At 43.9% G+C, this 23,074-nt stretch overlaps 1 protein-coding gene and 1 long non-coding RNA gene across 2 annotated transcripts in view; one reads left to right on the forward strand and one right to left on the reverse strand.

The window, feature by feature from the left end:
* The window catches only part of SYT9 (synaptotagmin 9), a 200,168-nt gene extending 192,813 nt beyond the window's left edge, over window positions 1-7,355 (forward strand). Inside the window, exon 7 of the mRNA XM_045484374.1 lies at window positions 5,107-7,355. Within this exon, the coding sequence (XP_045340330.1) occupies window positions 5,107-5,115 (9 nt within the window). The 3' untranslated portion in view covers window positions 5,116-7,355. The remainder of the gene's footprint in view (window positions 1-5,106) is intronic.
* The window catches only part of LOC123601320, a 36,951-nt gene extending 13,927 nt beyond the window's left edge, over window positions 1-23,024 (reverse strand). The window contains exons 1-2 of the long non-coding RNA XR_006714050.1: window positions 22,726-23,024; window positions 22,106-22,282 (exon numbers count right to left, since the gene is read on the reverse strand). This is a non-coding gene — a long non-coding RNA (uncharacterized LOC123601320). The remainder of the gene's footprint in view (window positions 1-22,105; window positions 22,283-22,725) is intronic.
* Window positions 23,025-23,074: the final 50 nt, after the last annotated feature.

Genomic DNA, 23,074 nt, shown 5'->3' on the forward strand with positions numbered 1-23,074 from the left:
TTCCTGTTGATGCCACTGAAGTTCCTGATACCTTCCAAGCCCCTGGTGCTTCCTGGGAGGGCACTGGTCTGATAACAAGGACACTGCTGCTTCTGCCCACTGAGATGGGCCTGGTGCCAGCCCTGGAACCAGCTAGGCCAGACTTATGGCCACCAATGTTTGTGCTGCCATTGCTGTCTCTAGTGTTGGTGTTGTCAGTCTCTACCACCCCATTCCCCCACCAAAGCCCTACTGGGTCAGTACTCTTCTGAACTGTAGAAAAATCTTTCCTTACGCTTCATTTTATAGAAATCTGGGCTGAGAAACAGTTCATTAGGTAGTAAGAGTATGGGAAGTTGTTGTAATTTACTTACTTCGTTTTCTTTGGTTTTGTTGAGCTTTTCCGGTCTTTCCCCCTACAAAAGACAAACAAAAGAGGTTGGGCCACAGCACAATTCACCCATGCCACACTCAAAACTACCCTTCTCCTGTAACAACCGAACTACTTTTTCCACACCTGAATTGTATATCTGACTTTCCCTAGAAAAAGTTCATTTCCGAGAAGCTTCTCTTGCAAGACCCCTGGCAGAGACGACCACACCACCATTCCACCAGACATCAAAACTCCTTTATCCTGTCACCTTGTGGGCTGGAAGGCCAAAAACATTCTGGGGCCTTCATGGCACTGTCCAGAGTAAGAACACAAAGGATACTGGGACCAGACAGGATCAGGGCCCAGAAAATAAACCCAACCATAGAAGAGGGAGATCCAGCTAAAGAAGAGAGTAGGCACCCCACAGTATTCCCGGGGCTGTGTTTGATTCCAGTTTTCCACAAGGAAACTCGCCAAGTGAGCAAAACCCAGCTGTGGAGGTCAGGTCAGAGCTGCCCTATAATTTGGCCATTTGGCTGCTTCAAATGGAGAGGAGAAACTAAGGTCAGAACAGGGAAGACTGAGGTTGTGCATAAAATTGAGGGGGCAAATGAAGTACATGGGCAGGTCACTAGCCGGGGGAATCCAAATGGAGTAGTAAGGTTGGAAGCTGTAAGTGGGCTGTGGTATCTGCTGCAAGCTACTGGCTCAGACTAGGGTTTCTTAGTGTTCCTTCTTCTGATTTAGAGTATCTAGAAAACCAAGGCAGAAGCTCAGATGTATAGACTGGACTTACAGAGTGAATTTAGGAACAATGTAATTGCTGAAGCATAGACTTTGAAGTTACAAGTCTTGGGTTCAAATCCCAGCTCTGACTCATAGTAACAGTATGGCTTTGGGCAGATTAATCTTTCTATATTTTTATGTCCTCCAGTAAAGAGACTCATAGGGTCCTTTTAAGGATTTGTGAAGTGCATATCTGAGCACCTGGCACATAATAGGTACTCAAAACCTGAAGGAATATGGCGCATGGCCTAGTTGGCTAATAGCACAATTAATTCTTTGGTGAGGCTAAGCCTGTTGACAGTTTGTCTTCCCAGATAAGGAAAGACTCAGGGACTGGCAAGCTGGGCCTGCAGGTATCGGTCTCACAGCTGAGAAAAGGGGCTCTGGGAAGATCCTGCAGGATGTGGGTGGTAGGCTGGGAAGGAGAGCCATTCATAGGGTGCTCCAGAGCATTAGCTGGTCTGGGAAGGTTGTTTTGAATCACAATATAAGACAAATATCCATTCACAGTTTCCTCCTAGACTCAGGAAGGAACATCCCTTTCCCAGGGGTATGGGTGTGCCCAAGCCCAGGCACACACTTTACATTCGATGGTCACAGTCTGTCTACAGTGTATGCTCTAGCTTTTATTGCTCTAAGTTATAGCCTCACATGTGAACATTTGATCCTTGAAATGCAGTCCATGTATTCTAGTTTCACAATGTTTGTGAATCTCCCATAGTTAATATGTATATTTTTTGTTATTGCTGTGTCCTTGGGACTGATTCCAGTTTTCTTTCTCTCTGGGACAGCAGCATTAATACCCCTAATCTATACTGGAAGATGCCCTGAGTTTAAATTAAATTGATGCTCCACTGAGTGTGAAACATGAGAGATCCTGCTACTCTAAGTCTGGACTCCACTGAAAGAGCCCATCCTTCACAGCTTGAAGAAAAGGAATGGATGTGGCACCTCACAGACGCCCCTCTCTCCTCCCCAGCCTTACTTCCTCCCCTTCTATTCCTCACTCCAAATTCTGCCACTTCCTCCAATGGGCCAAACATACACCTTTCCTGCTTTTGTGCCTTTGCACAAACTCTTTCCTCTGCCCAAATTGGCCTTCCCTCCTTCCCTCCTGATGGACTTCCCTTTAGCCTAAACAGTCCAGCTTGACTTATCTTTCAGAATCCTCTCTGTAGACCTCCTCAATCCCCTTGTCCTTCCCTATGCATTTTATGTACAACTCTGTCATTCAGCTTCTCATATTCTAACTTCTCCCCCTGTGAGCCCTTTGAAAAGGCAGCATGTGTCTCACTCATGGTATCTATATCCCCAGCAACTATCACAGTGCCTAGCACTTATTTGGTGCACATTAAAAAATGTATGTGTGATTTGTAGTATATCTTGAAATCTAGAATTCTAATACCTCCAGCTTTGTTCTTCTTCTTTATTTACTTATTTATTTTTTGAGAGAGAGAGAGAGAGACAGAGTAAAGCAGTGGAGGGGCAGAGAGAGAGGGAGACAGAATCCAAAGCAGGCTCCAGGCTCTGAGCTATCAGTACAGAGTCCAATGCAGAGCTTGAACTCGTGAATTGTGAGATCATGACCTGATCTGAAATCAGATGCTTAACAAACTGAGCCACCTAGGCGTCCCTGCAGCTTTGTTCTTCTTTCTCAAGATTGCTTTGGCTATTCAGGGTCTTTTGTGGTTCCATACAAATTTTAGCATTATTTGTTCTAGCTCTATGAAAAATGTTGTTGGTATTTTGATAGGGATTGAATTGAATCTGTAGATTACTTTGGATGGTATGGACATTTTAATAATATTAATACTTCCAACCCATGAGCATTGGAATATCTTTCCACTTGTTTGTCTTGTCTTCAATTCCTTTCATCGGTGTTTTAGTTTCAAAGTACAGGTCTTTACCTCCATGGTCGTGTGACCATGCTAGGTATTTTATTCGTTTTGGTGTAATTGTAATGGGGATTGTTTTCTTAATTTTTCTTTATGCTACTTTGTTATTAGTGTGTAAAAATGCAACACCTCTCTGTATATTAATTTTGTATGTGAAACTACTGAATTCATTTATCAGTTCTAATAGTTTTTTGGTAGAGTCTTTAGGGTTTTCTCTATACAGTATCCTGTCATCTGCAAATAGTGAAAGTTTTATTTCTTTTTACCAGTTTAGATGCCTTTTATTTCTTTTTTGTTTGATTGCTACAGCTAGGACTTCCAGTACTATGTTGAATAAAAAAGTGGTAAGAGTGGATATTCTTGTCTATTTTCTGATCTTAGAAGAAAAGCTCTCAGTTTTTCACCATTGAGTATCATATTATCAGTGAGTTTGTCATATATAGCCTTTATAATGTGGAGATATATTCCCTCTAAACCCCAAAAAGTATGGTACAGATATAAAAATAGACCCATGGATCAATGGAACAGAATAGAGAGCCCAGAAATAAACCCATGCTTATATGGTCACTTAATCTATGACAAAGGAGGCAAGAATATGCAATGGGGAAAAGACAGTCACTTCAATAAATGATACTGGGAAAACTGGACAGCTACATGCAAAAGAATGAAACTGGACCACTTGCTTATACTGTGCACAAAAATAAACCCAAAATGAATGAAAGACCTAAATGTGAGGCCTGAAACCATAAAACTTCCAGAAGAAAATATAGGCAGTAATTTCTTTGACATTGGCCTTAGCAACATTTTTCTAGATATGTCTCCTCAGGCAAGGGAAACAAAAGCAAAAATAAACTCTTGGGACCACACCATAATAAATTTTTGAACAGTGAAGGAAACCATCAACAAAACGAGAAGGCAACTTATGGATGGGAGAAGATATTTACAAATGATATGTCCAAAAAGAGGTTAATATGCAAAATATATAGATAACTTCTATAATTCAGTACCAAAAAACTCCACAAATAATCCTATTACAAAATGAGCAGAGGACCTGAATAGACATTTTTCTAAAGAAGACATACAGATGGCCAACAGATACAAGAAAGGATGCTCAGCACCACTAATCATCAGGGAAATACAAATCAAAACCATAATGAGATATCACTTTACACCTATAGAATGGCTAGAATCAAAAACACAAGAAATAACAAGTGTTGGTGAGGATGTGGAGAAAAAGGAACCCTTGTGCACTGTTGTTCACTGTTAGCGGGAATGTAAACTGGTGCAGCCACTGTGGAAAACAGTACTGAGGTTCCTCAAAAAATTAAAATTAGAAATGCCATATGATTCAGTAATTCCACTAAACTCCAAAGAAAATTCCAAAATTCCAAAGAAAACAAAAACATTAATTAATTTGAAAAGATACATGCACCCCTGTGTTTATTGAAGCAGTACCTACGATAGCCAAGATATGGAAGCAGCTCAAGTATCCATCGATTGATGAATGGATAAAGAAACTGTGGTGTGTATGTGTACACACATATAATGGAATATTATTCAACCATAAAAAAGAATGGGATTTTGCCATTTTGTGACAACATGGATGGACCTAGAAAGCATTATGCAAAGTGAAATAAGTCATAGACAAATACCATATGATTTTACTTCTATAGGGAATATAAAACACAAAACATATGAATAAACCAAAAAAACAGTCTCTTAAATACAGAGAACAAATTGGTGGTTGCTAGAAGGGAAGCAGGTGGAGGGGATGGGAGAAATACATAAAGGGGATTGAGAAATACAAACTTCCAGTTCTAAAATAAATAAGTCATGGAGATGAAAAGTACAGCATTGGGAATATAGTCAATAATATTATAATAACATTGTATGGCAACAGATGGTGACTACACTTACCATAGTGAGCACTGAGTGTTGTATAGAATTGTGAATCAATACATTGTACACCTAAAACTAAAATAACACTGTATGTTAATCATACTTCAGTTTTAAAAATAAAAGAATATATATGGATGAAAACCAAAGCATTCTCTTTGTTTCTTCTTCCTACAGAAACGATGACTATTGGTAAGAGGATTGTTTGTGCCGAGGACACAGTGGGACAACCACCTTACAAAGATCTTAAGTAACTTTTCCCATCCAACAACACCCGGACGACTGCAGTGACCAAATGCTGAGCTGTAACCACAGCAATAACTGGCCCTCTTTCCATATTAGGTTTGGTGAATATGAATGGCCTGGCCATCCTCAAGTGGCCTAAGGTGGTGTGCTGCAGGGGAAGCATGACTGTCATGGCCAAGAACCAAGATTGGACTGTGGAAGAAACCACCTGATGTAGTGAGAACACTAAGAGTACCCTAGAGCACTGGGATTCTTAGTGATTATGAGGCCCTTGGTGATGGGGTCATAGCACCTGCTCTGGAAATGTCACTCTGACATGATGTTATTTGCTTGAATGCCCTGGAAGGACAGAATAGTTAAAAATATATCCAGGTGCTAAATAGGCAGCAGATCTAATTCATACTGGACTACCTTTGAGCTAATAACTGTCTTCAGAAAATAATTTTACCCCAAGAAGTGCTCCAGCTTTGCAAGGAGTAGACCCAGGAGAGTCAGAGGAGAAACAGGCTGTCCCCCTAGAGAAAATCTAGTGCAAGGAGGGCTAATTCACAGCAAATTCACTGCCCCCTCCCATGCACATGGCAGAGAGTACCAGTTGATCATAGATGTCTCTTGTGCTGCACCTAGATTCTGAGGAGCCAGAATCCTCAACAGTGTTTTCTAGATGGCCAGCAGCCACTTCCTTGCAACTGGTGTTGACATTAGAATGAAAGTTAATTGCCATCTATCTCTGTTAGGGAGGCAAGCATCTCAATGGCATAAGCATTCTGGACTACCCTTTCAGGGCATATTTGTCCACCAGGGGAACAGCGTCAAGAACAGGTGTACCATTGTGTGAGATGAGTTGATGGAGAGGTAACACAACCCTCCCCTGAGAAAGGCACAACTTTTGGGCCTTCTTGGCCTGAGTGCTTTCTGGGGTATTTCCATATGCAACAACCCAGGGGCATAGCCTTGGGAAGCCACAGACAGGTTTCCTTTCACTTCCAGACACATATATCACTTTCACAGCACTTGGGGAATGGAAATACCTACAAGAGTGAAGGTCAAGGGCTCTCCCCGGGTATCTCATTCATTACTCAGCTTTTCCTTTGTGACCACATCAGCCAACCCACTGCCAGCTCTGCTCCTCATCCTCGTTGCTTCTGCCTCCATACAAATGAAACCAAAGGCCTTAGCATACCTTGGGGTGGGGGGAGGAGGTGGCTGTTACCTAGTGGTCCTCTCTCTCCCATCATGGGTGCAAGGTAATTGGGTATCCCAACCACACATTGCACCACTTCTCCAAGATAACATCCTGGGAAGCTCATTATCTTTGTCTGAATTAACATTTCACTATGGGGCTAACTGGGTAGAAGCAGGATCATTGCATGTCTTCAGAAAGTTCTTATTGCCACAGCTGCCTGGTTTAAGAAACTCTACACTGATTTCACATCTAAATAGAGGCCTTTGGTTCTGTAAGGCAGTGTTAACCACACTTCAGCTTCACGTGTTCCCCAGCCTGCCTAGTCCATTTCCATCTCTGATTGGCTTTCAACAACCGGGATCCAAAGAGAACCCAAGGTTCTGCCTGCATCTGATGACATGAGAATTCAACTTTCCTTGCCCAAGGTTCCACTCTGACTCTTCCTCCCCATTCAGACATCCTCCACCATACCAGTGTTCCAAACCAAAGCATGAAGGACATGTGCCAGCTGGATAGCCAGCAGATATACTGTCTCTAGAGCCAGGCAGATGAGCCCAGAAGAATGGTCCCAGAGAAACCAGACTGGCCACAGCAGATAACAGGCAGCCATCCCAATAAACTTTGACATGTCCTTGGCACTGAGAACCTGGGTAGGAGATCCTGGGGCAGCTGTGCCTATTGTCCCCCCCACCCACCCACCCAAAGATCTTCCTGCCCAGAGACCTAGCAGCCCTGGGTACTACTGACTATGTTACTAGCTTATTGATATGAATCAGAAGGTGGCTTTGTAGGAGCCAGCAGGCAAAGAAGCCTGTCTGCCTGGCAGGCAGGTGGCTTTGTGTCTAGAAAGCTTTATCTAGCCAGTCCAGCTGTGGCCAGAGGCCATTTTGAATTTGAACTCCGTGAACCCATCAGCAACTCTGCCTCTGTTCTCTTGCATTCTGTTTGGTTTCCCTTTAGTTTCCTAGTAAATGTTCCTTTTGAAAAACTCCAACCTTGTCTCATTGAACTTGAAGGGAAGGGGATTCTCCAGCCTCTTTTCCAAGATGGAAAAGGAAATTAACATACCTTGAAAAAATGGAAATGACAGTGAGAGGGTCAGATATTGGGAGAAGACCTTGGGAAAAGCTGGTGCCAAGAGATGGGAGAGGCCAAGTGTCTCCCCTACCCACCTGGCACTGATTCTCAGCCCCTTCCTCTTGCTGCCTTTGTCTTCAAGCTGATGTGCCTTGGATGTGTGTAGCTACCTAAGCTTCTCCCCTCCAGTGAGCTGAGCACATTCAATGGGTGATATGCTGTCCGGGAAGTACACTGGTACACAATCAGAGCAGGAATAAGGGAGAGAGGGATAGGTGTGGTTTCTACAATGTGGATGTTTTCAAAATGCTCCAATTATCATGACTCTAAATGGAATGACTTAGTCCTCATGACCATTAATAGAACTAAATTGCATATGAAAATAAGAAAGTTATGCATGTTTTCATACTTAAGCCAAGGAGACTGACAAAAGATAGATGTGGAAAGCTATCTTCATGGCCATCCTGTCCTGCAATGGTGGATGTCCCAGTTATCTATCACTGCGTAACAAAATACAAAGCTTACTGATTTATAGGGGAAGTTATTACCCCTCATGGTTATGTGAGTTGTCTGGGCTTGGGTGATTGCTTTCTCTTGGAGTCCCATGGTTACTATCAGATGGCAGCTGAAGGTGGCATCATCTCAATGCCCGACAAGGCAGAATATTTATGATGGGTTTATCACTTACATGTCTGGCTCCTTCACTGGGATAACTGGAACAGCTGGTTGCTGTTTGGGCTTCTCCATATAATCTCTCCACATGATTAGTTTGGGCTTCCTCACAACATGGAGGTCTCAAGACAGTCAGACTGTTTGCATAGCACTGGCTTCCCCAGAGCTAACATTCCAAGAGGTCCCAGTAGATGCTGCAAATTTCTTCTAAATAACATTTGAAGTATCACAGAGTCATCCCTGCCACATACTTCTGGTCAAGAGCAAGTAATCAGGCCAGCCTAGATTTGGGGGAAGAGATTACACAAGAATGGACTATCAGAAAGTGTGGCTCACGAGGGCTACTTTGGAAATAGTGGGGTTAGGAGTGGAGAGGGAGGTGTCACTGAATCAGAAGCCTTCCCTGATAGCTCTTATTTTAAAAGCACATGTAAGTCTTAATACATACAATGGGGGGGGGGGGGGTGGTGAGTGGTAGTAATAAAGGGCAGAGGAGAGGGGGAAGGGCTATCCATGGACACAAACAGAGCAAAATCTAATGAAAAGCAACTGGTTATCACTGATGCAGAGCCTACCATAAAACAAGAAACTTTGGAGTAAAAATATGATTATCATCATCCTACTGAGAGCTCAAAAGCTTAAGTTGGATGCTTTTCTCCCTTTATCTCTGAGTCAAAGGGACATGGGCCACAAGTGCTGTCCCTTTATGTCATTGCTACTGCCTTCCTAAACTCTGTCATAGGATAGTTGTATTCATGAAGGCTGGGTGACTGTCGTCAGACAGTTATGAAGGTATGTTTATTCATAAGAAGGTTATTGATGATAAACCACTACATCTTATAGCTTAGAACACATCACATTGCTTTTACCATTTCTTTACTTTTTGAAAATTCAACTGTTATTCCAAACAGTAAAGGTAGTAAAACAAAATTATAGTCTTCTTGACTCAATACTAAATTCACTGTAGCTATTATTCCAATAATTATCAATTGCATTAAAGCTATTTCCAAACCAGCATCTGACATAGTAATACTGATAGTTTTTCCTATCAAGTGAACATCATCTCAAGACACTGATATTAGCGCAATTTAGATACAATTCTTCTTGCGTGGCAGCAGTTTCCAGATTTGAATTTATCAAAGAAAGGCAATTTCTCTAATTTGCCAATCTCAAAGCTGTCAGAGAATAATAAATACCTGAAGATACTTGTATTCAGGGCTTCAGAGACAAGCTTATGGGCTACATAAACTGGTAAATAAACCTTCCAGACACAAGTTTTTTTTATCTTTATTTCAAAAAAGTAATGATTTTTAAGATGTATTTTCCCCCTCAGGAGTTTTTAGGATTAAATTAAAAAATTTTAGGTATAGGGGCCCTGGGTGGCTCAACTGGTTAAGCGTCTGACTCTTGACTTTGGCTCAGGTCATGATCTCACAGTCTGTGGGTTCAAGCCCCGCATCCGGCTCTGCACTGATAGTATAAAAGTATAAAATAAAGTTTCAAATAATCCCTACCTTAGAAGTGCACTGGAAAGTGCAAAGCAGAGTAAGAACTCAGTGAAGAAAAGCCATGCTATAAAGCGTACGTTTCTTAAAGGGAAACAAATGTGCTATACCTATCTGCATGTCTGCAAATGCAGACTGAAAGCTCTGCTGAGGACTCACGGGGCCTGCTGGCTCCAGCGACGTTCATGAACCTTCCTAACCAAGCTGCAGATCTGCATTATGGTCACGATTGTGGGTAGCGTGGTTCAATTATGGTCAGCGTTTTCTGGATGCAAAGAGCGAATACAAAATACATTTTCTTGTGAATAAGATGCAGGCAGCCCTGGGCCAAGCCCCACGGAGACCAACGGTATGTCTTGGCTCCTCTTTAAAAAGGAAGAGGAGCTGCTTTATGCCACTTTTCAAATTAGAACTCTGGGGATGAAGATACCTCAACCAAAGTAAATATTTTTTTTCTTTTCAAAATATGTGTTGGTTTTGCTTTGCTCTCTGCAAATTAAGTGAAACCTATGTTGAATTGCACTGGTAGATTTTGAAAGAATTGTGTTTGTTTGGGTAGAATTAGCCAGAAGACGTGTAAACTTTGCCTCCTGGTGTTTCCCACACCTGAAAGGCACGTTGAGGAGCCAGTGGCACTTACATGTCAGGTGCCTAGTCTTGCAGGTTTGGGAGAGGAAGCTGCCTGCCTGACCTGCTGGATCCTGGCCCCAACTAGTGCTCATCACACTTGTTTGGCCTCACCCCACCACCCCCCAACCCTGAGCCCCAGCCCGCTGGCAGTAGCAGGTCCACTTAGCAGCTTTGACAAAACTTCTGGGGGTTCTGCATCAGGATAATGCCATCTGGACAGCAACTGCCACTTGCTTTTGATTCTCCCCAATCTGACAGGTCGTCCTTTTGTCCCCAGAACTCCAAGGCAAAGGAGAGTGTATTGTGTCACCAAACAGAACAACAAGGACAACCACCATGTGTGGGTGCAGGGTTCTGGGGGTGCGCATCATCTGGAGCCAGACTAAGTGCAGTCTTCTTAACCTTTTCCCACATTTTAAAGTTCATTGATTTTGGATTTTTAAGAGGAAGAAAGATGTAATTTTTTAAAACGTAAACAACGGACTTAAAAGAAATCCAAGGGGTATATCTGTGACTTTAAAGAGTCCCATAAAACCAGAAAACTTAGGTAAATTATTCACACATTTATTACATCTCTTAGAGCACATATTGACTATTGACATTTGGCTGAATGGCTCCATTATGTCATTTCCCTGCTCATGTAAAAGTAGGTGCCATGGTGCCTTAATAAGGACTGCTCCTGTGTGTAAAGCCTCAGTGGGACCCACTTCCCCTCTTGGGCCCTTTCTAGTTTGGAAGAAGAAAGAGCCTGCTTGAGCAGGCTAAGGAAACCCCAGCACAGTCTTCATGTCTCCCAATATTTCCATGGGGAAGGCAGGTCCTTGTGGAGGAAGGCATTTGTATACATAAGGAAAGAACTCATGACCTTCTTAGCTCCAGGGGACAATGTAAAATCACTACTTTGGGAAAGCCCAATTTCAGGCTTGAAGCTATAATTACATGGGGGTTAAGGACCCGGAAGGAAGGTTAACTAAACTTTTATCAACCACTTAAAACTATTCTAGTGCATGATCTCACTGCTTTGGCAAAAACATTTGCCCTTTGCTGGTGGACCAAAGCAGTGGTAGAGACCAGATGGCCCTAGAAGATGCAGAAGGACCTCAAATCAGTTACCTCCAAACATAGTGCTGGTTGGAGACAGCCCTGCCCTGCAGTGGGCTGAGAATCTACTCTGCCACTGACCAACATTGTAACCTCCAGGCTTCCCCTTCCTACTACACCCCTAGCCCTCAAGGATTCCTGCCCAGACCCTTCTCAGTCCCTGGTGCAACCAGACCACAGACATACCTGAGACAGAAAAAGTAGTACACTTGTGGGAGTACCTGGCTCCCACTCTCTCCTGGGCTTAAGAGGGCTTGGGCAGTCTTCAAAGAGCTCAAGCACACAACAGAAATGTGACATGGGACTTTCTGCCTTGACCCAGTCTCTCACTGATTTTTACTTTTTGGTGCTTGGTATGCCCACGGTACATGGGCACACACATAAGCACAAATACAATTATTGTTCAGGAGCGCTCGGCAGAGGCTGGTGCAGAGCTTCCTGTCCCTCCTAGGCAGAAGAAAATGATTGAGGAGAACATGGTCCCATGCAGAACTGGGAGACTTGACCTTTACATCTCTTTGTAGCAAGGAGCTCTCTGGATCTTTTAGAACTTGCTGCATGGAAATACCAGAGATAAAGCAAGGTTTTGTGAGTGTTCTTGCCCACCTAGCACAGGGAGTCCAGTTTTCTCAAAGCCTCTTATCTCCTTAGATACCCATGACCATCATTCATGGCAGCTCTCTACTCTCATTTTATGCAAGAGTCTACATGACACTCACCTCCATAACCCAGTCTTTGGCCAGGAAAAGCATCACTGCCAATGACTCCACCTCTCAAGGGCCACAACATGTGGGTTCGAGAAAGGATCATATCAGAGACTACAGCATCACATGTAGGCTTTTTCAGGGCTACCATTTCTGGCGAAAGATTGCCATTCATGTGTAGTACATTTGACCTTTGCACAATGTGGGGGGTAAGGGCACTGACCCCTCCAACACAGTAAAAAAATCCACATATAACTTTTGACACCCCTAAAACTTAACTACTAATAGCCTACTGTTGACCACAAGCCTTACCAATAACATAGTCCGTTAATATATTTTGCATGTTATATGTATTATATACTTCTATACATTATTCTTAAAATGAAGTACACTAGAAAAAAGAAAATAGTATCAAGAAAATCATAAAGAAGAGAAAATAAATTTACAGTACCGCACTGGAAAAAAAACATATCAGTGGAACCACCCAGTTCAAATCCATATTCAAGGTCAACTGTTGTTTTTCAAGGATCAGGAACACTGAGCAAGGACCAAGAGGTAGCATGATGTAATGGAGCCACAGTCTGGGGCTGGGCCCAGGGCTTTGCCCTTGCCTCTGAAGCCAAGGCCACTCCTGTGGCTCCCAGCTTCTTCTCACATGGGGAAGTTTGGCCCGATGTGTTCTGTGCTCTTCTACCTCTGATCTGTGTGTCTCTGAGTCTGAGGAATTGCTTGTCCCTGTTCCCGGAAAGCTGCATAGCTGGGGTGGGGCCTGTGCAGTCCTAGACTCCTGTTGCCTGGAAACCCAAGTGTAGACTAACTGTGAGGGGAGGGTTTTCTATGCTCTCCAGGGGCCATCAGCTCTCTCCTCACCTCTCCCAGTGCTTCTCAGTTCCCTTTTCACTGGCTCTTCATTTTTAACAAATGATCTGAAAGGACTTTTTGACTTTGAGAATTACCTAAATCCCTTTTAATAATCAGTGATGTCTAGTGTGGATCATGACACAGGACTGGCACTCCAGGCAGAGGCAATTCCATTCTGAATTCAATACCAGCATAGATTCTCTCAAGATACCCTAAAGAATTCATTATAGTCCTGTGAGTAAGCTGGAGGGTAGGAAAAGGGCAGTTCCCTAGAAGAGGAGATTTTGATGAAGAAGTAGGTGTTAGATGAAGAGGGACAGTCTGGGCTGTTGGTTCCTAGGTAGGGGCAGGAAAGAGGGGGAACACTGAGTGGCCTCTCACCCTGGCCTACTTTGTGAAGCAACAGCCTATAAACCCTTGCCTTGGGCTGCAATAAAAATCTTTATCCTGGGGGTGGGGGGTGCCTGGGTGGCTCAGTCAGTTGACCATCCAACTTTGGCTCAGGTCATGATCTCACGGTTTGTGGGTTCAAGCCCCACGTCGGGCTCTGTGCTGACAGCTCAGAGCCTGGAGCCTGCTTCCGATTCTGTGTCTCCCTCTCTCTCTGCCCCTCCCCCACACATGCTCTGTCTCTCTCTGCCTCTCAAAAATAAAGAAAACTAATAAAAAAATTTTTTTAAATCTTTATCCTGGGAACCTCATGGATTTATCCACAGCTGCTGCAGCTCAGCCCTGTCCTCCTGATAACATCAAGACAGAGGTGTTTGGGGGGTGGGGGGTAGGCAAAGAGCAGGAACCTCCCTTCTCCCATCTGCAGTCCACACAAGCCAGCCCTGCCCACCCCCCAAGCCCACGTGTGACTGGTTTGAGATGTGGATTTCTAGGGCCTGATACTCTATGGACTGCAAGAGCATTTTTTAATTTAAGCCACTCAGTCAAAAAACAAACAGACAAACCACTCAGTCTGTTCTATTGATTCAGTCAATCTGATTGAGAATATCAATCAAATTTATTGAGGGAGGCAGAATTAAAGAGAGAGAAAGTTTATGGGCACTCTTTGTAGATGAGCTACAGTCCTATTCAAATATAAAAAGAGAAAGGACTACCATTTTAGCCATAGTCAGGTAACTGCCTAAAAAGTCTTTGCCCCCTAGTGGCAAACCAATATTTTGCACAAAATTGACTCCATGTTTGGTCTTGAACACTGAACTGAGACCACCCAAGCTGATACTCTGTGGGGACACAATGTAATCCATGATGTTAAGTCCTGGGGCTCTGTCCGCAGTCGGCTAAATGCTCATCAGTCCCCAGAGGCCCCACTTTCTTGGGAACCTTCACAGCAGAAACCAATGCTGGAAAAGACACGGAGCCTGTATAAGACCCAGCTTTCCTACACATGCTGACCAGCCTTGGCCCTGGGGCCTACTTAGTAAGGAGTCCTATGCTCATTAATCAGTCCCTTCCCTGCAGTGCATCCTTCCCCCACTTCCAAGACCTCCCCAAGCTAAGTGAATGTCGGCAAAACTTCGGGAGCTCTTGGCAGAGATGTGGTTACCAGGTGATCTGAGAACAGACACTCCAAATAGGACACCCGCGCCCAACCAGCTACACGTGGCACATCACGTCTAGCATTTGACTAGTGTCAGTTAGGAGCAGACACTTGGCTCCCATGAGAATCCACTCATAGGAAACTGCTCAGGTGGATTTCTAAAGCCAAACCAGAATGATCACCAAGAGAGGTTCGGGAAGTTCTAGGGACTCTGGTGCACATGGCTTAAATAAGTCATCGAGATATAATGTACAGCAGAGGGAATATAATCAACCATATTGTAGTAATTCTGTGTGGTGACAGATGGTAACCAGAGTTATCATGGGGATCAGTTTATAGTGTATAAAAATATCAAATCACTATGATGCATGCCTGAAACTAATAGGACATTGTATGTCAATTATACTTCAATTAAAAAACAGCAACAACAACAAAGAGGGAGGCTGTGAGTATTCCACCAAAGGAATGCTGGACAGCACCTTTCCCAGCCTGAGGCTGCAGGAGACAGGACCAGGCTCTCCACTTCAGAGGGGGAAAAGCACTACTGGTGGCCACTTGAGAGGATTCTGGCCAGAAGACATTTCCAGTAAAACATGGAGGAGGAGGGGGAGGAAGTCCAGAACGAAGAAGACTGTGCTCTGAGTAGAGTCAGGCCAAGAGTGAGAGAGGGTAGGATAAGAAGAGGTGAATGGGGGCAAAGGAAGTGTCTCAGGAACTTCTTGCTCCGCTCATGTCAAATTACATCATCACTGATAAATGGAAAGGCTGGTGACAAAGGCTGAATGGGGACAGAAGGTAACTAAAGGTATATCTGACATTGATTGGAGATTCCACAAGTATTTATATATGACTGTCATTTTTGGTTACCTTTATGGGGCCTTCTAAGGGGGTTCTGTCCTGATTCCCTATGTTCTAATGTAGATCTCTAAAGACTTTTAAATGATTTCTCAAATATCTCATTATCCACTAGAAAAATCGCAAATTGCTTCAATAACTTCTTGCCCCAGAATTATCAGTCAGAAATTCTTCTTTTTTATATAAATATTTTTAATGTTTATTTATTACTGAGAAAGAAAGAGAGCAGGAGCAGGGAAGGGGCAGAGAAAGAGGGAGACAGAGGATCTGAAGTGGGCCCTGTGCTGACAGCAGTGAGCCTGATGTGGGGGCTCGAACTCATGACCGTGAGATCATGACCTGAGCCAAAGTCAACCAACTCAGCCAACTCAACCAACTGAACCACCCAGGCACCCCAGTCAGAAACTCTTCTTAATGTCAAATTTAATTTCCTTCTATAGTATGTCTCTTTTTAAAATCACATCCTGAAACAGCATTTAGTCCTATGAAATGACACAAACCACTCCCTATTGCTTCACTCCTACCTCCTTCTTTTCCAGGTAATCCAAAGATCTGAAAAGATGAGAGTAGCAAATTAATAAGAGAATAAATCCATCAAGGGGAAAATCACAGTAATTAATAAAGGAGGCTGTTTCAAGTCCCCTACACACATGTCATCTACATACAAACAACTGTGATCCTCACAACTGGATCTTTAGTCCTAAAAAGTACTGACTTTTTAAATAATTTGGTGTTTCAGGCCCCCTCCTTCATTCAGTGCCCCTCCTCCTCTCCAAGTGGTCCTAGGTTTTGAGGTTTGATTGTCCTTGTAAAATCCTCCCCATCATGTCCACAGCACTACATAGCTTATATATCTGACACTTCTGAGAACTTGGTTTTCATAGGTATGTGGAATATGTTGAACTACTGTGAAATCTCACATCTGTCCAGTTTGCTAAGGGCTAGAGAGTACTGAGTCCTTCAAAATAATGTAAGGTTTGAAGTCAGTGCTAAAATCCATTAAGTGGGCCTCAGTAATGGACCTGAGGTTCTTACATCATCCATGCAAAATTCTAAGTGTCTTTCAGAGAGGCTGTCAGGTGACAGGACTTGGCTGCAAGGTGACAGCAAGCGTGATTCAGACAAGGGACCCGTTCTGGAGGAAATAGAAACCCAGACCAAGAGCAAACATGTCTTTCTTTCAGGAATTAGTCTAGGCAAGGACATGCGTCCCAGCAAAACTCTAAGAGCTGAGTAGCAGACATATGGCAAAAACAAGCAGAGAAGCAGAAATTGCGTCCAAAAGAGGCATCCTCAATTCTAAGAGGCAGCCTTGCTAGTCAGAGGTAAAGAGCTATCTGTGTGCCTCCCTCCCCACTTGGAATGTACCTCACACTTACCCCTATTCCTTTGCCGATATTTTGCTCATGCTATAGATCTTAATTTAGATGTAACTTACTTGCAAAGCCTTCCATGAGCCTGGGGAATTTAGACTTTATTGGGGAGGAATTGGCAGACAGTCCGTACCCCTAAGCAGGAGGAATTACATAATTAGGTTTGCAAATTGGCTCCATCATGCTGGCTGCAATGTGGACGATAGACCAGAAGGGGTCAGAATGGAGGCTTCTGTAGACAATGCAGAATCTAGCCATCAAACTGGATTCCTCCCTCTCTCTATCCTTCGTTCAGTTAGTAACCAATTTTGTCACTTCTGCATCCTAAACGTTTCTCAAAGATATCTACAATTCTGATCACCAATTACAATGCGTGTTTTCCCCCCACACCATCAATTCTCTGATCCCAGCTGGGTGCCCTACAATTTAACTCAAATCTGACACTATCTGGAGACAGCATCAGATCCCAACCTTAAGGGCTCAGTCCCACAAGACTTCACCCACTTTGGACACCAATTACAGGTCCAGGTTGTCACCTGTGCTTCCAACTGATTGGCTATAAATTAGAGGTTCCCACAACCCACTTCTTGTGTTAATTTACCAGAGCGGCTCACAGAACTCAGAGAAACATTTTACTTACTAGAATATGAGTTTATTATAAAAATATATGACTCAGGAACAGCCAGATGGAAGAGATGAAGAGATGTGGGCAAAGGGTGTGGAGCCTCCATGGTCTCTGAGTGCACCACTTTCTTGAACCTCCACGTGTTCATCAACCTGGAAGTTCTCCAAACTCCATCCTTTTGGGTGTTTATAGAGGCATCCTACATAGGCACGAGTAATTAAACCATGGCTGTTGGTCATTGAAATTGATCTCTAGCCCTGTCCCCTCCCTGGAGGTCTGGGTAGAACTGAAAGTTCCAACTCTCTAATCACATGGTTGACTCCACTGGAAAGCAGCCCCCACAGTAGGTGTGGTCCAAAAGTGCCCTCATTAACGAAAGAGACTTTAATGGTTTTCATCACAGGAAATTCCAAGGGTTTTAGGAGCTCTGTGTCAGGAACAATGGTTGAAGACCAAATATTATTTATTTTATTTCACAATACCATAATATCCATTTAGTTCTCTCTCTACTGACTACTCTAGTTCTGGCTCTAATTATCTCTCTGCAATCACTGTAACAGCCTCCTAATCTCCCACCTTGAGTTTGGTCTAGTCACCCTCCAATCCATCCTCTGGAGAGGTCTGTCTAGAACATCAATCTATTTATGTACTCACTTATTTGAAACTCTCAAATTGCTCTTTCATTGTTCTTACCACAACATCTAAACTGTTTGGCAGGTCCTACAAACTTGGCGAGGTCTGGCCTCTGCTTATCCTACTAAAGTGGATGCTATGATCCTCTAGGACAAGGACACTTATTCCCCATGTTGTGTGAGTGTTGCCATTAACACAGTCCCTCTCCAGGACTGTCCTCAGCCAAAGGAAGCTGCCTCACTCAACATTATGTATCCTCCCAACTCATGAACAGTCCTTGCCAATGACTGCTTGATGCATGGGTGCCAACACATGGTCCCTTTGCATCAAATCGGGACATATCTGAAGGGGTCTCCTAGTTCCGGAGCTCCTTGTGAGATCACTTGAGGCCTGTGTTGCAACTGCACTGCAATTTAACTTCTCTTTTTGCTCACTCATGCTTCATTCACTCCCCCACAGGTATTGTCCACTGAGCACACCCCCAGAAATGTTTTGCATGCAGGTTGGTCTCAACGTCTGTTTCCTAGGGATCCTAACTACAATAATTTCCCCAGCGTCATTACTCAGTCATTGTAAGTCCATACAGAGCTTTTCATCAGTGCCTCAAGTCCACTAAGTCCTCATTTATGTGTTTTTGCCCATGTTCTTGCCTGTGCTTAGAGCCATTCCCACCTCTTCCCCCTGTTACCTCCTTGATAGGCTAATTCCTACTCATCCTTCAAGTCTCAGCTTCAAGTATCAGATGTCACCTCTTTGGGAAGTCTTCCCTGATTCACAGAGCTCAAGTGCTCCATCTCCTAATACTGTCCTGGCACTCAATTCTATCACCACATAATTAAAATAGCTATAATGCAGAGCACCTGGGTGGCTCAGTCAGTTAAGCATCCGACTTTGGCTCAGGTCATAATCTCACAGTTCATGGGTTCGAGCCCCGTGTTGGGCTCTGTGCTGACAGCTTGGATCCTGGAGCCTGCTTTGGATTCTGTGTTTCCTTCTCTCTCTGCGCCCCCCCCCCTCCCACACACACCATGTCTCTCTCTCTCGAAAATAAATAAGCACTAAAAAATAATAATAATAAATAATATAGTTATAATGTATTATAATTTAATTATGCATCTCTGTGATTGTGTCCCCTCTGAGACTACATCCTCTTTGTGGGCAGGAAATATATGTGTTGTGTCTGTCATTATATTCCTAGTGCATAGTCCAGTGATTGGAAAATAATAGGCACCCCCAAACATTTGTTAAATAAGTGAATAAGAAGTAGAAAATAAGGAAGCTCTAAGTAAGGAAATAGCAATAAAAGGATATAAAAGAGAAGAAGGCATTTTTGATATACATTTAGGTGATAAAATTAATAGGTCTTGGTGACTGATTAAACATAAGAATAAGAGTGATAGGGTGCCTGCGTGGCTCAGTCAGTTAAGCGTCCAACTTTTGCTCAGGTCATGATCTCACAGTTTGTGAATTTGAGCCCAGTGTCGGGCTCTGTGCTTACAGCTCAGAGCCTGGAGCCTGCTATAGATTCTTGGTCTCCTTCTCTTCCTGCCACTCCCCTGCTTGCACTCTCTCTCTCTCTCTCAAAAATAATTAAACATTAAAAAATTTTTAAAAGAAAAAATAATGAGGAAAAGTCTAGAATACATTTCAGCATTTATAAGTAGATAGAAGGTGGTGCTATTTGGGGAGAGAGAGAAAACGCAGAAGGAAGTTTAAGTTTGAGTACAAAGATAGAGACAGCTCAAGTTTGAGATATTTATTCTATATCCAAATGCAAACGTCCAGTAGACAGGTGAAAATAGGATTTGGAGCTCAAGCAGTAAGCCTGGACCTGGAAATCATTGGAGTATCACCCAGGAAATTCCTTATCAATTTACTTCCTGCCAAGAACATCCCCTGTAGATCCCCATTGGAATCTTTTTTCATTTTGTCCTCATACTGCCCCTTTCTGCAACTCAGCAGGTGCTCGTATTAGTTTGTTGGGGCTGCCATAACAACAGGAAATTATTTCTCATGGTTCTGGGGGCCAGAGGTCCAAGATCAAGGTGTCAACAGATTTATTTTCATCTGAGGATTCTTTTCTTGGCTTGCAGATGTCCTCCTTCTCACTGTGTCCTTACATGGTGCTTCCTCTGTACCCATTGCACCTGTGCTGTTTCTGTGTGCCTCAATTTCCTCTTTTTATAAGATCATCAATCAGATTAGATTAGAGCCCACTCTAATGGCTTCATTTTAACTTAATCACCTTTCTAAAGGCCTTATCTTCAAATACAGCCACATTCTGAGGTGTTATGAGCTAGGACTTCAAACTAAGAATTTTGCAGAGGGACGTAGTTCAGCGTCAAACAGATGAAAGGATTTCCTCTCATCCTCCTTCCACAGTGCTGCCCTGGAAGCTGCCAGCCAACACTCCTCCAACAGAGCACCAATGTCCAGAGGTGGCTTCCCCTCAGATTTCCAAGATTCTGTCTTTAACATGTTACAGAAATAGATGGAAGAGTGGGTTATTCTGCAGGGATATGATGGTGAGGAGGTGGTAGGAACACTTGAAGGATAAGAGTTCACTGTTTACCAAGGGGAGAAACATTTTAGGCTAAGCAAAGATACCATGGCATTAAATTTCAGAGGGAGTTTGGGGACAATTAGATGTAGCTGTAGTGGAGGTTGAATGTGGGGGATGGTAGTAAGAGCCGAAGCAAGAGGGGTTGGCCAAGGTCACGTTTTAAAGCGCTTTCCTGTTGGCATAAAATCAGCCACTGCTTTATGTGAAGAGACATAGACAGGGAATTAGAGGCTGCTCTGATCACTCAGGCAGGAAACAATGCAATTACTTGTAAAAGGCTGGAAGGTTGGAGGATGATGTTAAGGCAAAGAGCTACTGGGGGGGGGGGGTGCAGAGTGGGGAATAAAAGATAAAGCAGAAAAGATGGGGGGAGAGAGAGAGGATAAAAACAGGAAGTATCTTGTTCAGATCTAAATGCGGAATTCTAGTAACCCAGATGGGATTCTGTTGGGTTGGTTCTCCTCCTAGTTGGCTAGCACTCCTTGGTGAAGTGGAGGATACAGGGAGCAGAGAAGGCTCTAGCTATCAGGGAGTCCATTAATAAAGAAGCACAGCAGCACAAAGGCCCCCTGTCATCAAGGTGGCAAAGAATTCCAAGAGGACCTGGGAAGCTGGATGAGATCAGCCTCAGCGGGCTGACCAGGCTCGGCATTCACAAGTCCGGTTCTGACTGGTCATCTAGGGCAGTCATCTCAGGACTGGGCCTACAGATCAAGGACTAGTGATCTAGATCCAACCACACTGAGGACATGGTGGTAGATGTCAAGGGCTTAAGTTTCCTTAAGGAGCAGGAAGGATCAGACACCTGCACAGGAGAAAAGCAGGGGGTCACTGTGCTTGGTCACTGTCATCGCTAGTGAGCTTAAGGCAGTGGTCGAGGCCAGAGGTTAGATGTCAGGAAGGCAAAAGCGCCGGTCAAATGATCTTATCCCAACTGCAGGCTAAGGTGCACCAAGCCATCTTTCCATTGAGTAAGGCCTGCTCTGAATAAGGACGGCCACAGTTGGCCACCGTATGTCTTTCAAATTTGTGACTATCTTCAAAGGGAGTTTAATCTTTCTTTATGAAAACTCTGGACACAAGAACACGGGGGTTTCCACTCTGGGCTGCCCCATGGTTGACAATCCTAACGGGATCCGGAAGCCAGTTGTGGGCTTCGCTGCATGTGGAATCCTAAGAGTAAAGCTCTCCAACTAAGACCATGGATGGGCAGTTATAGCAGAGAGGCCTTATGCCTGTGAAGCTGGTGACTGAAGAGAGAGTGGTGAAGGGCCTGAATTGGTGGCTGGCAAGTGAGTGCCTGCCAGACTGGACTGAAGGGCTCTGAGGCCAAGCTCTTTGAAGACCACTGTGGAGATGTCAGGGCCACAGCAGCCCTGGGTGCAGCCTGAGGAGTTATGCTATAGTCGTGGCCTCCCACTGCCTTCTCACCTACTCTCCATAATTCCTGAGACTTCATTGGTAGTGAATATATATTTCATTGTGAAAATAATGTAAACATGCCACAGAAAACCAAGAAAAAGATTTTCACAACTCTGCTCCCGCCCACCCCCCCCCACCCCCCACGAATTAGTTGTGATACAATCAGAGTTTTACCTCACTGGGCCTTATCCATCTGAGTTTACAGTCTCAACGTTAGGACTTGAGGCATTCATGAATAAAATCAACCAGAGCCTCTTCAATGTAGGAGATGGTTCCAAGATGCTGGGCATGAGAAGTTTCTGAAAGAGCATTCCCACTTGGAGAAAGAGGCTGAGTCGGGCAGTGTTGTTTCTGAGGATTTAAGAGGAGGGGTCAGCAGAAGTTCACCTCATTTGGGGAATGGTTTAAAGATGGTTGTTGGAAATAGGAGGAATTAACCCTAGGGATGAGGAGCCATTGTTTAAGACTTTAGTGGTGAGGCACAGTTAGGGGCTAAGGTCAAGTGGAAGACAGGTAGAGAGGAACATCTATCCAATGGGGACAGGGACTTGCAAGTACACCCTAGAAAGTCCTGTCTTTTGGTGTCTCTTGCAGGGACCAAATGCAAACCCAGGTCTTCTGACTCCTGGTCAGAGTTCTTCCCATGTCTCATAGATGCCTCAACCCTTCCCACTTTGGTAGATGATTGAGAAAGAACCATAGGTATTCTGGACCCACCCATAGAAGGAGGGATTGAGATAATTAAAGGCCTGGACAGAAAAAAAAAAAAAAAAAAAAAAAAAAGGAGGATTTACCACTTTGCCCTTGGGATGTGATGTATCTTCAACAGGACCAGGTCCTGCAGGAGTTGCATCCTGTGAATTGCTGACCTGAACCTTCAGGAAGGAGATTCTTCTTCTAGAGATTGAGAAAACTCAAGGACTTCCTTACAGAGGAGTTCAGTGTCCTGAAGGCTTGGTTCTGGAAGCATCACTGTACAGATAGCTGTTGTTGTGTCCCTTAATAAAATTCTTCTGAGCTCCATCCTCCGATTTTTCAGCTACCTGGGGCAGCCAGGCCTGTGGCTCATTGTGTCTCTCTCCCCAAGGGGCAGTCAGCCCTGTGCCCTGGCTGTTCAGAGACAGGGGTGTCTCCAAGCTTTCA

The sequence above is a fragment of the Leopardus geoffroyi genome, chromosome D1, assembly GCF_018350155.1.
Source record: "Leopardus geoffroyi isolate Oge1 chromosome D1, O.geoffroyi_Oge1_pat1.0, whole genome shotgun sequence".
Classification (NCBI taxonomy): Eukaryota; Metazoa; Chordata; class Mammalia; order Carnivora; family Felidae; genus Leopardus; species Leopardus geoffroyi.